This window comes from Mastigoproctus giganteus, chromosome 13, assembly GCF_048544385.1.
Source record: "Mastigoproctus giganteus isolate SK-2022 chromosome 13, ASM4854438v1, whole genome shotgun sequence".
NCBI classification, from domain to species: domain Eukaryota; kingdom Metazoa; phylum Arthropoda; class Arachnida; order Uropygi; family Thelyphonidae; genus Mastigoproctus; species Mastigoproctus giganteus.
The window spans coordinates 119515941-119533334 of NC_143587.1; the positions used below are offsets into that span (position 1 = coordinate 119515941).

The window sequence follows — 17394 nt, forward strand, 5'->3', positions numbered from 1 at the left end:
AATTTTTTCTGAGCAATGCAGACAGGCTGCCAGGGCAGGTCATGGGGTTTTGTCAATGATATATAGGAATTTTGCTAGCAGGGAAAAGGAGGTGATTATCCCTCTGTATAAGGCAATGGTCAGGCCACGCCTTGAGTACTGCGTACAGGTCTGGAGGCCTCATTTTAGGAAGGATGTAGATTTACTTGAGCGTGTACAGAGAAGAGCAACAAGATTGGTGAGGGGAATGAAGGGATCCTCTTATCAAGAGAGGCTTAAGTTTTGCAAATTGCAGTGGCTGGAGACTAGGCACCTGCGCGGTGATCTGATTGAGGTGTATAAGGCCTTGAATGGGTTCAGCACGCTGAATTCTGATGGGATCCTTCCACTTGTTCAGATTACGAACCTAAGGGGGCATAAATTCAAATTAAGAAAAGACAAATGTAGATTAGATGTGCGGAAATTTGCCTTTAGCCAGCGGGTGGTTAATTGCTGGAACAAACTTCCATCTGTCGTTGTGGAAGTTGATAGGTTAAATAAATTTAAGGAGGAATTGGACAAGCATTTGGAGGGAATGGTGTGATTTATTTATTATTATTTTTTTTTTTTGGCTGATGCTGCATAAGCTCATACATTTGCTTTCTTGCATCACATGCCACTACTACTACTACTAGTAGCCGAGCATTCTGATCTCTTGCCAAAGCTATTGACCGAAACTTTTGCCCATCTCTGCTCCCACGTCTGTCCAAACCAGATGGTTCTGTTGTCACTTCAGCCAAGGATAAAGCTGACCTGCTAGCTTCCCATTTCTCTTCCAACTCATGTATTAATGATCTCGGTAAAACACCTCCCACCATTCCCAACACGCTCCATTCAGTGCCTCCTGTGGTCTTCCGTCAAAAGGATGTCAGAAGCATTTTGACGAATCTTGATGCTAAGAAAGCTCCAGGTCCAGATGGTATTTCTCCACTTGTCTTCAAAACCTGTGCTCCTGAACTTGCTCATGTTCTTTGCCGCCTTTTTTCACTTTCTTATTCCAAAGGTGTTTTTCCTTCTGCTTGGAAACTTTGCAATTTTCCATTGTCCCATTGCAATTACTTCTATTATTTCTAAAGTAATGGAGAAATTAATTAACCGCCAACTCTTAAACTACCTAGAAACCTTTCGTCTGATCAACGATCGCCAGTACGGATTCCGTCAGTGTCGATCCACTGGTGATATTCTGGCTGTTACCCATTTATGGACTAATTCAATGGAAAAGTTCGGTGAAACACCAGCAGTTGCTCTTCACATCTCAAAGGATTTCGATTGTGTTGGCATAAAGGTCTTCTGAACTGTTTTTTTTTTTTTTTAATTGGTTATCCAGTTTTCTCTCTGATCGTTCACTGAAGGTGATGGTAGATGGCTCTCTGTCTTCTAACTTTTCCACTAATGCCGGTGGCCTCCAAGATTCAGTTCTTTCCCCCACTCTTTTCCTCTTGTATATTAATGACCTTCTTCCATTGACTGGAAATCCTATCGATAGTGACGCCGATGATAGCACATTGCATTCCACTTTCCATTTTGAGAAACCTTGCCCTGCTCAATCAGTGTCAACTTCTCAAATATCCGCTACCAATTCCTTAAATGCCGATCTCCAGGTAATTCTCCAGTGGGGCAAGGACAACTTAGTTGATTTAAATCCTTCTAAAACTCAGTCTTGTCTTATCTCTCGCAAAAAGGATTCTTCTGCTCCTATGCTTATCTTTGGTGACATTCCTATTTCCAGGCAAGTTGATATATCTCTTTTGGGAATTACCCTCACTTCTAATCTCTTTTGGCACAAGCACATTACAAATATTGCTTCCTCTGCGTCTAAAAAACTTGGTTTCTCTTTCGCTCTCGGCGTTACTTTTCTTCCAAACAGCTGTTCACTCTGTATAAATCACAGATCCGCCCAACTTTTGAATACTGTTCCCACATCTGGGGTGGTGCCCCAAAACCTCTCTCAGGCTTCTAGATTCCATTCAGAAGAGGGAAGTTAGGTTAATTAATGATTCATCTCTAACAAAGTCTCTCCACTCGCTGTGGCGCCTCCGTAGCCAGGTGGGAAGGAGCAGCAGTGCGTAGCACATGCTTCTTGATTAGACCGGGGTTCGAGCCCGTCACCACCAAATACAGAAGATGCGGAAAGGTCAGGGAATGACCACCGCATATCCCGGAGCAATATGGCCTTAGTTGCTAATGCTCCTAAAAACCAAACAACAACAACCACCACTCGCTGTCTCATTGACGTACTGTTTCGGCTGCATGCCTCTTCTACAGATACTTCCATGGGCACTGTTCTTCTGAATTGGCTCCTATAATTCCCGCTCTCTCTTTCAAAACAGTCCGAACACATGCCGCCAGCAGGCAACATTCATTTATTGTCCAACTTCAAACTCACAGAACCAACTTTTCATCTTCCTCGTTTATTCATTCAATTGCCGTTTTCTGAAATAACCTTCCTTCATACGTATTTCCTGAAAATTACACTCTACAGAAGTTAAAGTCCAATGTCAACAAATATCTTCTTTCATCTTCTCGATCTCCAACCCAAGCACGGTATCAAGTACTACAGGTGCTAATACCTCTCGTGTTTGGGGTTTACATAAAAAAGAAAAAAAAAATATGTATTAATATCAGACACAGTTGGATATTTGCTCATTTCTGAGTAATTAGCAGGAGCAAATGATGCAAGCTTATGCAGCATTAGCCAAAAAAACAACAAAAAAAAATGCAAACAAATTTTCGCACATCTATTGTGCAGCTTTTTTAATTTAAATTTATGCCACTTATGTGTTATCACAGAAAGGGCAAGGATTTCATTCGCATTTAATTTACTCAATCTATTTAAAGCCTTAAAACCTCAATCAGATCTCGTAGGTGTCTCGTTTCCAAGCACTGTATCCTTTTGTTATCCCTAACTAATATTATTGCTCTTTTTGCGCTCGTTAGAGCAAATCCACATTCTTCCTGCAATGTGGCTTCTAGACCTGTATGCAGTATTAAAGATGCAGCCTTACTATTGCCTTATAAAATGCAATGGAATAATAAACTCCTTTTTTCTGCTAGAAAAATTCCTGTATATCATTGACAAAACCCCATTAACCGTCTTGGTAGCTTGTTTGCACTCAGAACTTCATGCCGGACTGTGCAATTGCTGTTAGGTTCCCTGTCATTCTCCACCACCTTAAATATGGTATCACCTAATTAGTGTGTTGCTCTGGGATTATTGCTGCCCACATTGTTAATACCTTGCATTTACCAACGTTAAACTTCAATTGCCTAATTTTTCTTGATGCAGTAGTACGCTTTTCTTCCTGTCATTAAACACCTTACCAGCATTTGCATCATTAAACCTAGACATAAGCTTGCATTATGTCTTCATCAATATTTCTAGTAAATATTGGAAACAGCAAGGGGCCACAAAAATGAACTCTGAGGTACCCCACTAATAATATTAGTCCAAGAAGAGCAGTGTCCATCTATAACCACCCTATCTTCTGTCACTTAACATTCCCTTTATGTTGAGGGAATGTTAAGGGGCAGATATTCCCATCGCAGTAACTTTCCCCTAAGACCACGATGCTCCGATTTCTACAGCATTCTTTCATGTGGAACGGTATCAAAAACTTTCCTGAATCTAAGTTATGAAGTCCAAATGGTTTTTTGTATCCAGTTCGTTTATTACTGTGTCATAGCAGCTAATCAGATTGGTGAGACTAGATCTACCACTATCAAATCCGTGCTGCAATTGCCGTATAGCATTCTTGTCAAGATGGTCGTGCAATACTTCTTTAACCAGTGATTCCATTATTTTCGCCGGAAGTCATGCTTGCATGTCTTTGTGAATAAGGAAAAGAAAGATGTATAGGGTTCTCCCCTGAACCGAAGGGTGCTCTCATAATTATGGGCCATAGGTTCACTTACCTACCTCACCACTTCTGCTTCTTTTAATATAATCGGATAGATTCTCTTAGCAGCCCAGGTGCCTTCTTTACTTTCAGCTTCAACAATTTCTCTAACACTTTCTTCCCATTTATCACAAATTCGTTTAGTCCAGTTATAACCTAGCATACTGCTGGTATCCCATCCCTAAAAACATCTTCGCGCGTGAATGTAGATGAAAAATATTTATCAGTTTGTCAATAACCTGAACAGAATCAAGTTATGCTATTCATACTTTTCTTTCTTAGTGTTAACAAAGAAAGAATTCTTTGCAACCTTTCTTCGCATTTTTGGCAGACTTTTCGTAGTGTGACTTGATTTCAGACTAGTTCGTATTTATTGTGTTCCTGTGTCCCTTGATAATTTATAATAATATCATTATTTTTTTTTATCTTCTCTGCCACTGGTCTTATCAGTTCATCTGACATTCATTTAGGTCTAAACAGTTTAAAAAATCGTAGAAGCTACTACGCATTTTATACCAAGATATCTTGGACCATATCTTGTAATAAAATGCGCAATAGCTTCTAAGACTTACTTCTCTGAATATTTCACGTGCAGAATTTGTAGTTATTAACATGATCAGTTTGTCTCACTGAAAATAATTTAACTGTCTAATCCCTTCGCTTTACCCTTGTTATTTTGGAAGTGAGTTCTACATTAGTATATTATGATTATTGCCATCTAGTGGTTCCTTTATCTGGATATTCTTAATGCACGAAAAATCACTCCCGATAATCAGATCGAGAATATTGCTTTCTCTTATTGCCTCTCTGACATGCTGGCATAAATAAAAAAAAGCACAACCGTCTAATAAATCCATAAAAGTTCTGTTACTTGAGTAACAAATCCACAAGTTTCAGTCAATTTTGAGAAAGTTAAAATTCCACCTAGTAAGATACTCTAATTTACTGGCCCACTCTGTTTGTTCAGTCAACTCATAAAGCACGTCACAGGCATTATCTGAATGTCTAAGAAAAAAAAGTACATGGATCGATAACATATATATAAAATTAAAATAAACAACCTATGTTTTCATTCTTACTTTGATAACCGGATTGATTGACAAGGGAATTGAAAGATCCAATTGATATTTGAATTTTCCCACGCCATCCGCCCCGATTACCCATAGAGATAATTTTTCCAGTAATTAAAAACTCGCTGACCTACAGAAAAGTGATTAATACTTTCTCAGTTCAGCACTTATGTCACGCCAAACTGAACCAACATTACCCTGGCTACTTGTATCAACTGGGTACACTGCCTTAGATTTTATGTGCTTCTTATCCATGATCATAATATTTCTCCTCTCCTAAGAGTAAAAAAAAAAAAAAAAAGACACAGGTACACTGTGTCTGTTTTTACTCTTAGTAATTCTTCCAAATTATACGGCTGCATTAGCAGGCCATATTTTGCCTCATGAGGATTCCAGCAGACCTTGTAATTCCACCGTACACATTGCTTTAAAGGCTTATGCCAATAGAAGCAGTGCAAGAATCGATTTTACTCTCTTTGCGATTGTTGTTAATCTATTAGCCTGTGTATTCCCCCAGCTAGCAATTTTCCGACCCACCTAACGCTGCCTCGATAGCATCAGCAAATATTCTTGCACCCCTTCTACTTAAGTGGTACCATCTATGTAAAAAACAAATCTCTCCTGTTAACAGGCACAGGCTATCTGAGAAAAATTGTATCTCATAAGACGTACAATTTCTCCAGGGGCCAGATTGCTTGACAAGGCTCTCATCGTGTACTGTCTCCGGTTGTGTCTGGGCAGAATTGAACAGGATTTTTCTCAGCATTGCCCTGTACTTAAGAAATTCCTCGGCTCTCCTACCCTTAATATAATTATTGCCAATGTGTACAATTATCACTTTTTTACCCTTTAAAGATATGTTCAAGAACATGATTAACTTTTGTCCTTGGCAAACATACTTTGGTGCTATCCACCTATCCTTTTTCACAATATAGTTCCCATTTCCCTAAAAATAGTTACTGACAATAGCTACTCCCTTGGGAGGGGGGGGATCAGTGCTTCTGCCTTTGGGGATGCTGCTGTGTCTACTGATGCAGGCTTTAGCATTGCGCTGGGAAGCTGAGTGCTTGACTGGTCCCTCTAACTCTTTTGAGGGCATGAACCCTATTCTTCCAGCTTTGATATTCGCCTATCATAACGGTAAATTTGTGCTTAATCCCTTCAACACTCTTTACATCGAAAAACATCAAAAGGTATCCCCCTTTTGACTATATCATGCCCCAGAGATGAGCTCACAAACATCCAGCAAGTAACACACATTATGAAAACCCTGATTCATTGGAGAACTGCTTTTAGTTCTATGTTCTAGTATGAGGCATACTTTTATCTTAAAATACCGCTCTAAACTAAGAAATACTTAAATACACAACTCTGCACTCATTCGGTTATGCAACAGAATTATGTAGTATGTTGTACAATTATGTTATAAAATTACATTCATATTGTTATAAATTTAGTTTAATGAATTAATAAAATCACTTATGATATTAATTTTAATCCTATGGAAAATTACATAAAAGAATATTAAATAGCAATTACATCGATAGAGCGAACAATGGCCTTTTCCTTTGCTCACTCAAAGAAGACATACTCTGGTGCTTGATAACTTTAGTGAATTAGAGATCAATTTTGATTTTCATCTGCCTCAAATTGCCCCAGTATTAGCGTGTGACCTACATTCTTCATTCTGTTTACCTTTCAGGAAATGTTCGACGTTATTCTAGACGAGAACCAGCTCGAAGAAGCGTGCGAGCACCTGGCCGAATTTCTCGAAGCCTACTGGCGTGCCACACATCCACCTAGCAAATCTCCACCCCCTACAGTAACTAGACCTATCCCTTCCCCCCACCCGTCACCTCGAGTGGAAGCCAGCACTACTGGGTTAATGCGTCACAACTCCACACCTCCTGCGATCAGGTACCGATCGCAGAGTGAGAGGAGGCCTCGGCATCCGGGAGAGGTGAGTTAATGTTTGTTTCTCGTGCAGCGAGATGATCAACAGATCTTTCTTGCTGCGAGGTACAGTTAGACAATGCTGACGGGTATAAAGACGATTATTTCGTCTTTATACCCGTCAGACTGGTATAAAGACGATTATTTCGTCTTTATACCAGTCTCTACATTTGTAAAATCTATTTATTCTCTTATATCAAATTGTTAGAGAATTTCCCCACGATAAGCACAATATTCTTGACTTAATCTTTACGACGGATTGAAGTTTGGCATTTAAGGAACCACTAGCAGGCGGTAATCATAATGTGGAATTCTGTGAAAAGGAATAACATGTCAAAGAGTAAAGGGGAGAGTTTTTTAATTTTTGAAAAGAATAATATGATGGCTGTCAGCTTTATTGTAATTCCGCTCAATAACTTAATCTCAAAAGGACAAATGCTTGGCAAGAATGTAGAATTCTGGAGGTCATTGAATTTTTGTTCGAAGCCTAGACCAAAGTCGATGGCCAGTGAACTGATGAAGTTACAAACAGAAAAGAAAGTTGCATGGAATGAATATATAACTTATCGAGAGACACTTGATCCTATGGCAAGTATAAATTGATCTGTAATAGTTACTCAAGAAGTATAAAATGCTAAAGCGGACTTGGATAAGATGTTGGCGAAGTAGAGTAATATAGAATTTTTTGCGTGTGTAAACTGAACATATTGGTCCCTTGCAGGACAGCGTTGGTAATATCATTGATGAGGGTCGAAATAATTCATCAATATTTGATCCGTGAACATCCTATAAATACTCACGAGTCAATGTTGACATGATCACTACAATCATTTTAATGTTTTGTGTATAAATTGGAACAAAGTGCCATCGATGGATAGAAGGTTGGCTAAATCCACCCTTCCACTGATGATAGCTATTGCTTGGAGGTCTCGAGCAGCGTTCACAGGATAATTGTTATTGACATTGAAGGCATACTTTTCATGGCTTCGTTATGCCAAAGTTTTCTGATGATAGAGGCGTTCTTCAGTTTGGCCTGCTAGAACAGTAAATGGTGTTTTCTCAGTTATGTGCAAGAATTTTTTGTTAGAAGGGACAAAGCAGTTATGCCACAACATGAGTGCTATATACAATTTGGAATTCACTATTTCAGAATGGATATGGATCTTTTGGAGTTGAGTTCAAGAATTATGGACGTGTATTCTTAATGACGATATACTTATGAAGTTGTTGAAACGAATTCATCTCCCAGTATTGGTGCATGATCATATCATTTGTTGCCCTTGGCCTCTTCACTACGTGGACAAAATTGATCTTCAAAAGAATTTTTCGTTTAATATTTCATCGTAGTGGAGTTTCGCGTACCGCCGATTGCTTTATGGTGTGATGTGTTCAACGTCTTCCATTTAAATAAGGACGTTTCGACAGAATTTGATTTTAATTTTAAAATTGTCCGTATGTCTATCGACAATCCTTGATGGGATACACCATCGTTTAATACCTTATAAGTATTGCTTATAAAGTTATTGGCCAAGTTAAGAATTTTCCTCTTTGTGATGAATGTAACGTGACGCTCCAATAGCATAAGAGTCTGTTTTACTACAAGTTTGTTAATACAGCTTTATTAAAACATTTCAAAGGATGTTGTTGTTTTTTTTTTTTTCTCTTATGGAAATTGAAATCACGATACACAATAGAAAAATTTCCTCTTGAAGTATTGTAATTTGTCATAACGTACCAAGGGCCTATCACTAAACCCGAATAATAAAATGGTTTAATTTTTTTTTTTCCTCAACTTGAAATGATGTTATTAGAAATGTGGGTTAAAATTCAGGCGGCAGACCAAACAGCCTTTCCCGAGTGAATTTCCCCAATTTTATAAACAGAATTCCATGCCTGGATATACACACACATTAATATTTAAAGCGCATTGTTTTATATGTGCACCTGTTACGCAAACTCTTGGTAAAGTACATTTGTAATATTTTTTCTGGATTCCTGTTGTTCTTTACAGTGGTTAATATAATGAATTAATCTAATTATAATAATTATTACCTCGTAATTTAACGAATCTGTCTAATTTGAAGTGTGTACGGACTAGTTTCATATCTTTTTACTGTTACTACTATAGCAGAGAGAAAACAGCAGGAGGATCGATCAAGGTCACTCACTGGCCTTCTCTACCATTGCATTAATACGAAGTGGGGAGCCAAGTGCAGTGACCTTGTGCCGCCTGTTGTTTACCTCCATACTTTGGAATGCCGAAATGCAGCCCTTCATTTCAATTTATTTATTTTTTTCGTTGCAGCCCCTCTCTCCTGACATGGAACCTCCCTCGGAGTACCGGACAGCTCCCCCTCCTCGGGAACGGAGAGAACAACCTGTTCCAGGCGGCGAAAGATACGGAGACGTCCCTGAGCGTTACCCCCACCACGGCAGTCATCGCGATGTGCGGGGCGAGCCCGGAGAGCCCGATTACGAGCGGGAACGGGAGAGGGCATGGGAACGCGAACGACAGCGTGAACACGACTACTACTTGGATGACTTTGACCCCCGTGACGGGATGCTGATGCGGGAGAAGGAGCGGGAGTACCGTCACGGGGGAGAGATTCGTGAGATGCGCGACCTGCACGAGCGCGAGCAGCGTCACCATCCACATCCTCACGCGCACCACGAGAGAGACTACCACTCCCCGCACAGAGGACAGACCATAGTGCATCGCGACATACTGTGAGAGTGACCTCCGCACCTGCTCGGAGTTGACGACTGTCGTTTTTTTTCCTTCTTGGAGCAATGATGCCACAGGAAACGGAAGTGACGTCAGAGTTGAGGGAGAGAGGAAGATGAAAAAAAAAAAAGTTTCGAGACTCAACACGTGCTTCACTCATTTCCTTTGTTCCGGAGTCTACGCCATCGCCCTTCTCGCCTCTCCGACTCCGTTTCTGGACATGTCGCTGCCTTCATGATTCCATCCCTGCTCTCCTGTGGTGACGTTGTCTTGGCATAGTCGCGTGCAGGCTGTATATTGACGCTCGACCTGTCGCCTGCCGCCCCCCCTCGGATCAGAACTTTGAACCTTCACCTCCAGGATCCAGGACTTCTCATCAGACCGCTGGATGCGCTAATTGTCTCCCGTTTTATTTCCCCCACCCCTTTCCCACCATAATTTCCGAACCCCGAGTGTTAATTTTTGATTGGCGGCTTCTCCTTCAGCAACCTTTTATTCTTAGTGCTTAGAGTTCCTCTAAGAGTGAAAACCCATTCTGTTGTTGACCTCCGAACTCGCTTCTATGGCCTTATAGTTAATCGACCAGCCAAAACATTGTTAGCTTTGAACCGAATCTAGGACTCTTTCACGTTCATAGCTCTCTAGCATTTTGAATATTACCGCATGCCATTCTAACGTGGATATTAACAGACTGTTGCGAACACGTTTTTCGGGAGAAAAATCTTCTCTCTGGACCCGGTTGCCTTGATCGTCGAGGGCGTCAACGAGTTTCGTGTAGCTGTGACAACTGGTATCCGAAGGAACTGGTGCGAGGTTAATTATAATATAAAGTTCGGTAGAGTAGACCCAGGGGGGCCTCGTATTTTTTTGCCCTCCTGATTCGAAAGTGATGAATTTACCCCGTTCGGTAAATTCATATTATCATCGTCTATTATCTTTGCACTTATGGACATGTGCAACGAGAGATGCCTTCTTCCGTCAAAGTGTCAAATGAAGGTGACCCTTTTAAGAGTTTTTTTCCTATTCATTTTTTTTTTTTTTTTTTTTTTGTCGCTTTGTTTGCATTTCCTGTACGTGTCGTTGAAGAGATCATCCGGTCTGTCCCAATTATCAATCTGCACACTTTAGACACTAGATTTCAGTGTCATCTGTCGGGAATCATTTGGTTAATAATTTTACAGGTGGTTTATGTGAGGGAATCTTAGAAGGGCAGTATCTCTTGGTATTAAGTTCGTTTTGTATTTTTTTTTTTATTAATTTTATGCATTGAGAGATTCTAGTGCTTTTGACACGTGTTTACAAGTTTAGACATGTTTTAACAATTCCTGTATTTAAAGGAAAAAACGTTCTTAGTTCTATTTTTGGCCTCCTTCTCTTGCGGAGGATTTTTTCTGAGTTTTCATTTCCAAAACTTCGAAGATTAAACTAATGTTAGTCAATTATCGCACCAAACATTGAAATAAGGATCTGTCCACTTTCTGCTCAGATCAGATTGCGATATGAAAGTCAACTTCACGATAACTCCTAACTATTCTTAAACAACAGAGTCATAAACAACCAAATTCGCCCGAATCTAACTTTGATTTATTTCTATGGTGTCTTGTCTGATCGGGCAAATAAACTTGTCAGTGGTGTTTGTACATGTCGATGCTCACATATTTTATATTCGACCGGATAATCAAACCGGTCTCGCCCTCCCATTTGGAAGAAAACATTTCGAAATATACTTTTTCTGAGAGAGCTTTGAATGTTCCTGTTTTATGTTATTTCTATCGGGAAATTTAGGAAGGAATTCCTTTTAGTTTAATAGCCCGTTTATTTCCCGAATTTTCTTTTTTATTTTTTATTTATTTTCCAATCAAGTTTAAAGAATGTTGCCTATAAAAATATTTAAATATATATACGTTACATATAACATAAGAGTTATAAGGGAAGAAATTATTTTCATATATTAAAAGGATTAGGAATTTTAATGGTAGTTGATTGTTGATCTATGGAGATATTTGAATCGAACGGAGAAATAAGAGCTCTGTGATTCGTTTTTTGGAAGACTCGTGGTCTATCTGTATTTGAGAAAGCTATTTTTATTCGAACTCTTAGGGAGGGGGGGAAAAAGTTATGTTTTTTCTTATTTTAAACGTAATCTATATATTTTAATACTGTTAAGATGTGGCTTGAACTTATGACGGAAGAGGGCGCTGTTTTGGAGCTAAATAATGGTCTGACATTTTGGGACCCACATCCTATAGTATAACACACTACATTCGTTGTATTTGTAACGGCGGGTGGTCCCGTTTTAAATGGACCCTTCGCTTTCACTATGATCAAAATCTCATCGGACTTCCCTTATAGTTGTCGTGTGCTTTCTGCGCACGTGTATCAATAGGATCATTTTTATTCGTTCCCATTGAGGAACGGTTTCGAAGATTTACTATGGAATGTTCCGAGTTATTTACTGTTTCATGTGATGAGCGACTTTGATGAAAAAAAAATACAAAAAAAAAAAAAAGCGCAATTTAAAACCCTCGATTCAAAGGTTAGTTACTGAATGTATTTAAATGCTCAATTTCACTTCTAGCTTCTCGATTAGAATCCAGTAAACAGTCTTAAGCATGGGCTTGCTTTAAAGGAAAAAAAAAATGCACGTGACCTATTCTCTTAATCCCGTTTTTTCCCACCCGAAACCAATTTTCCCCCACCAAGTTTTGCTCTAGTGGTTAACAAAGCTGACAATGGTACTTAGAAGATAAAAGCAATCAGGGAACTCGCTAATTAATGTGGAGCAGACCCAGCAGCTTAGCAGTGTTACATTTCATTATTGTCAACCTTTGTAAGCTTCGCTCGATGTGGAAAAAAAAAAAAAAAAAAAAAAAAAGAAAAAAAAAACAGGCCAGATGCTTCTGGCAATAAAGTGTGTACAGATTGTAAGCATTTTTTAAAAATATTCACTGCATAATTTATATTGAAGGTTATATATGAACGGAGATTTGTATTATGATACCCTGCTTTCATTTAAAATCTGCAAGACGAGTCATTAAGAAGTTCACGTTTAATGATACGTCTTAAGTCAAAATTAATCCATCTGGTTATCGCTGATTATCTTCCTCGAATGAAGTTTCATTTATGTACGTGGGTGAGCATAAAACCTAAATTTTGGAAGCTATTTTTATCATATGTTACATTTAACTATGCCTTAAAACAAAAATCGGGCTCATTTGTCGTGTTCGTTGAGGTTAGGCTTAGCTAAGCCTAACCTCAATATTCAATTTAACCAGATTTATTAATTTAGTCTTAGCTAGGTTTAATTTCTAAAGTGTGTGAAAAGGCATGCCCCTCTTAATAGAAACTTTGTAAACGTTCATTTATACCAGGAAGGTGGTTTTTGTAAATAACGATATCGACAACCACGGATGTTAATGTTTGTTTGAGATTCTTTAAAGTTGTCAGTTTGATATTTTCCAAAAAAAAAAAATATATATATATGTAACGAATGGATTTAATTTATGATAAAATACTTAGTATATTCTAAATACCTTTTTTTATTTTGAACTGTGTATTTTCTTGGAAAAACTGGCTGCGCAATGGAATGCATATTTTCAACAATTATCAGCAGTCCAATGACAGCCATTGTTGTGATAAGACTGGTCATTCATTGTTGAACTTTTTTTTGTCCATTTCATTCACGTGCTGCGAGCTGTTTTTAATGGATGCTCATGTGATTCGCTGTATCGATTCATTCTTGTAAAGTGTTAAAAGTATAGAAAATCACTGTTACTAAGAACCTATCAAAATTGAACGGTGACAGACAGTCTCATGGTAGTTAATGTACAACAGTTTTATTTTGTAACCGACTATACAAATCTCAAAAGTTGTAATATCATTTAGCTGCTAGTGTTTAATGATTTCTGTGCATTGTAACAATATATTTGACATTTTTTGTGTGAGGTAAGGTAAAATTTGAAAGATGGCGACTTGTATAGATATTCTAAACGGTGTTTTAACAGTTCTTTGTTACTTTTAGGAATAATCTAAGTTACATTTCTCTTCGTGACAGTGTGCATCATATGAATTAACCGCGTTATGTATTGTTAAAGACCGCTAACTCAGTTGTACGTAAGCAATAATGTGGGTACATGACGTCATCTGTGGTTGCTAAGGTTACTGCTTTTAAAAGTGTTCATTATAAATGTTATATTGCTAAGGTTAAACAAGTACAGGGGATCAACTACATTTCTCCACCTCACTCACTCTATTAAATTTGCTTCTCCGCTGATTTTTCGAGGACAACTGAAACCAACGACTGAATTGCTCGAATTCTTTATCAGTGTGTTGACTCTAGTGAACTGTTGTTTCCACCGTGGGACAAAACTGCACCAATAAAGAAATTTTTCACTCCAAATATGGCTTTAATTATTTAATTCGACGGAGACAACCTCATTCCCGCACAGCAATTAAAAAGACTGTAATTAACGTATAAAACTGTTCATAACTTTCATTAGAACTCAGATATCTGGCCTTCATAAGGGTTTCTGTAACCCGAGTCGATTTATGTGGTGAAAGTACTCAATTGTCGATTGCTGGAAGAATTGTAGGCTTTTTTATGGAATTAGTTAGTCAAGATTTTTTACACAGTTGTTGTAGTAAGGAGCATTAGTGACTAAGGCCATATTGCTCTGTGTATACTACTGTAAATTTTTGTTCTGTGATCGATTTTCTGTTTGCTGGACGAAAAACCCTTGTTCACACTTTTTATTATTATTTTTTTTTAGACTCCGTCCAGGAACTTCAGGCGAAGACCAGCCAGAGAATGGTGGGCAGCTTGGCTCACCTCCTAGTGGTGGTGCCGGGCAACGTTGGGTACCACGAGGGACTCTCCGACCAAATAGCCAGAGAAATAACAGAACCCAACACAATACTGTACGCATACATTTGTATACCTCAAAAGAGTATGTACTGATGACGCAGTTGTGGGAGAGCACCGGTGGCTTACTCCCAAACGCTATGCCACTATGGATTGCAGTTTCAGAAGACAGGAACTGGCCAAGGTAGGCCCGAGAGTTACGTCAACCAGAACAGAACGTACCTGGCTCTAACAGCAAGACGGAACCCTACGATATCCTGTAATCAACTGTCTCTTGAGGTTACTGGGGCCATAGGTGGAAATATTTCCAACAGGACTGTGGTAAGAAGGCTCAATTCAAGTGGACTCTGCGCAAGGAAGCCAGTGGTTTATATCCCATTAATTCCAAACCACCGCAGAGCTCGTCGAAATTGGTGCCGTGAATATGTGACTTGAAGCCCTGACAAATGGTGTACAGTTCTGTTAAGTCCCGTTTTAGCCTACAGATTCTAGACTTTATTTCACCAGGAGACAACAAGGAATGAGGTACCATCAGAGAAAGGGACACTTGGTGGGGCGGAATAATGATCAACGGCCGCACTTTGTTTTTGATAGGGGTATGTAATTATGTAGACGTACCTGGAAACGTACGTGTGACTTTTTAGGGGTGCAGTTGACCCAGCTTTTCTTTTCCTGCACGACAACGCCACTGCACATAAAGCTGAAGTAATGCAGGAATATCTTTAAACGGAAGATATCCAACGATCACCAGACTTAAATTCGATCGAACATGTGTGGGAAGCCCTTCATGCAGACAGTCAACTCCTCAGTCACTTGATGAGCTGCGGTCTGCGCTGATGGAAGAATGGGATTTGTTGCGATAGAATGTTATATTGAGCATGGTTTACCGCTGTCAGGCCTGTGTAGACGTTGGAGGGGCTCACACACCTTAATAATGTCATGTGACCATATTCTTGTATCGACTTTTCTGATGTGATATTTTTGGCAATTCACATACAATCCTATAAATGCCCCTTATATCTGTCTGAAGTTTCTTGCGGTCTCCTCATTTCATTGTTATTCTAATATAGACCACCATACCAAATTTTGTCCCGCTTCATTGCAAGCTGCACCAGTCATTCGACGCGTTCTGTTAATTTTGGCGAGCAGTGTAGAAGCTGTTGTTGTTATTTGGTTTTTAGGAGCATTAGCAACTAAGGCCATATTGCTACGGGATATGCGGTGGTCATTCCCTGACCTTTCCGTATCCTCCGTATTTGGTGGTCACGGGCTCGAACCCCAGTCTACGCACTGCTGCTTCTGCCCACATGGCTACAGTGTAGAAGCAGGCGAAAATATTGGACTGGTGGCTTTCCATAAAAATTTGTATTCTAAACAACTTCGCGTTGATTTCATCGGAAATTAGCAAGAATTTGCTTGAGTAATGATTCTTAAAAGGTGGCCCACAATGAATGCGCTGCCTAATGTGTACCATCAAAGCATTATAACGTCAAATACGACCAAAGCAAGAAAAAAAAAAAAAGATTTAAGACATGTAGTTCTGGTTACGCAGCGTAAGTTCGTTTTCATGTAATATGGTTATTTAGCGTGTGTAAAGCAACTAAGGACATGAAGTCAGTACAGTACACGTGTCCATAACTGACACTCCCCTATTTGTCGGCCAGTTTGCTGAACAAAAAACGAGAGTTTCGTGGAAAAAGAACCATGCAACCCTCACCTGAGAAATTTTTATTGTGTGTGTGTTTATGTGTATATATATATATATATTTTTTTTTTTTTTTTTTCACGTAGTTGAGCTTTCGCATTCACGTGAGGATTCCTTTGCTTTCCCACTAGAAAATCGGATTTTTCTTCCAGCAAACAGACCATAACATTTACATATGGATGGCTTTAATTACTTTGTCACAACAATAGCTATTTCACACTTGGAGAAGAATTCTATTGATTTTTGTCTCTAAGATTTTATATATAGAGCAGATTAGGTTCGTCATTGGATGGATTCAACTAAGTTTTGAAAGCGTGCCACAGGAATCTGAAGAGCCCGTTCAATTTCATCTCACAAGTGGATCGAGGGTGTGTCTGGAACTAGTTTCAGATACCTTCATGTGTACAGTTTTGTATTGCGTCTGGTTCATTATCCTGTTGGAAGAACCCATTCACAGATCAACACTATAGCCATGAGGGGAGGTCGTTAGTGGGAAGCCCTTTCCAGATAATCTGTGGCATTAAATTGTTGCTCCATTGGTAGAATCGAGGGACTCAAAATGTAGTACAAAAACACTTTTTACACCACCAGCCTGCATCGTTGACACCTTGCGGGACGGGTCCATGGATTCTAACTCTTTCATCATATTCTGCTCCTCTCATTAGTGTGAAATAGCAGGAACGGGATTCGTCAGACAAAAAAAAAAAAAAAAAAAAAATTCCCAATCCATCTGCATAGCGCTGGTATTCCTGAGCTCAGTATTAGTGTTTTACTGACACGAGTGAAGAGACCAGTTCGGTTGTCGTTTGTGATACCCCATCTATGCTAAGGCGCGAGATGTAAGGTTGTGTGTCACCTAACCGAGTAGCTTTTCTGTTATCCTGCACAAGTCTTTTCCTTTGATCTCTTCCGTCAACCAGCTGTCTCAGATCACAGGATCCGTTGGCTGGCTGTTATTTGGTTATCGGACCAATCTCGGTACGCTCAAGACAAGTTTGTACGTGAAAATCCCAGCAAACTTGTAGTTCCCGAGATACTCATGCTGGAGCCTATCGCTGATTACCAGGCCACATTCAAAGTCCATTAAATCTTTCATTTTGACTGTTTTTAAACAGCATCCTTACCTATCTGCCCGCTGACTTATTGCTCATGGCACTAACATAGAC

At 39.3% G+C, this 17394-nt stretch overlaps 1 protein-coding gene across 3 annotated transcripts in view; it reads left to right on the forward strand.

The window, feature by feature from the left end:
• Positions 1-10668, forward strand: part of Ca-beta (Calcium channel protein beta subunit) — a 168693-nt gene extending 158025 nt beyond the window's left edge. For all 3 annotated transcript variants that reach the window (XM_090387645.1, XM_090387644.1, XM_090387646.1), the window contains exons 11-12: positions 6687-6944; positions 9243-10668. In XM_090387645.1, coding sequence (XP_090243771.1) covers positions 6687-6944; positions 9243-9668 — 684 coding nt within the window. In that variant the 3' untranslated portion in view covers positions 9669-10668. The remainder of the gene's footprint in view (positions 1-6686; positions 6945-9242) is intronic.
• Positions 10669-17394: the final 6726 nt, after the last annotated feature.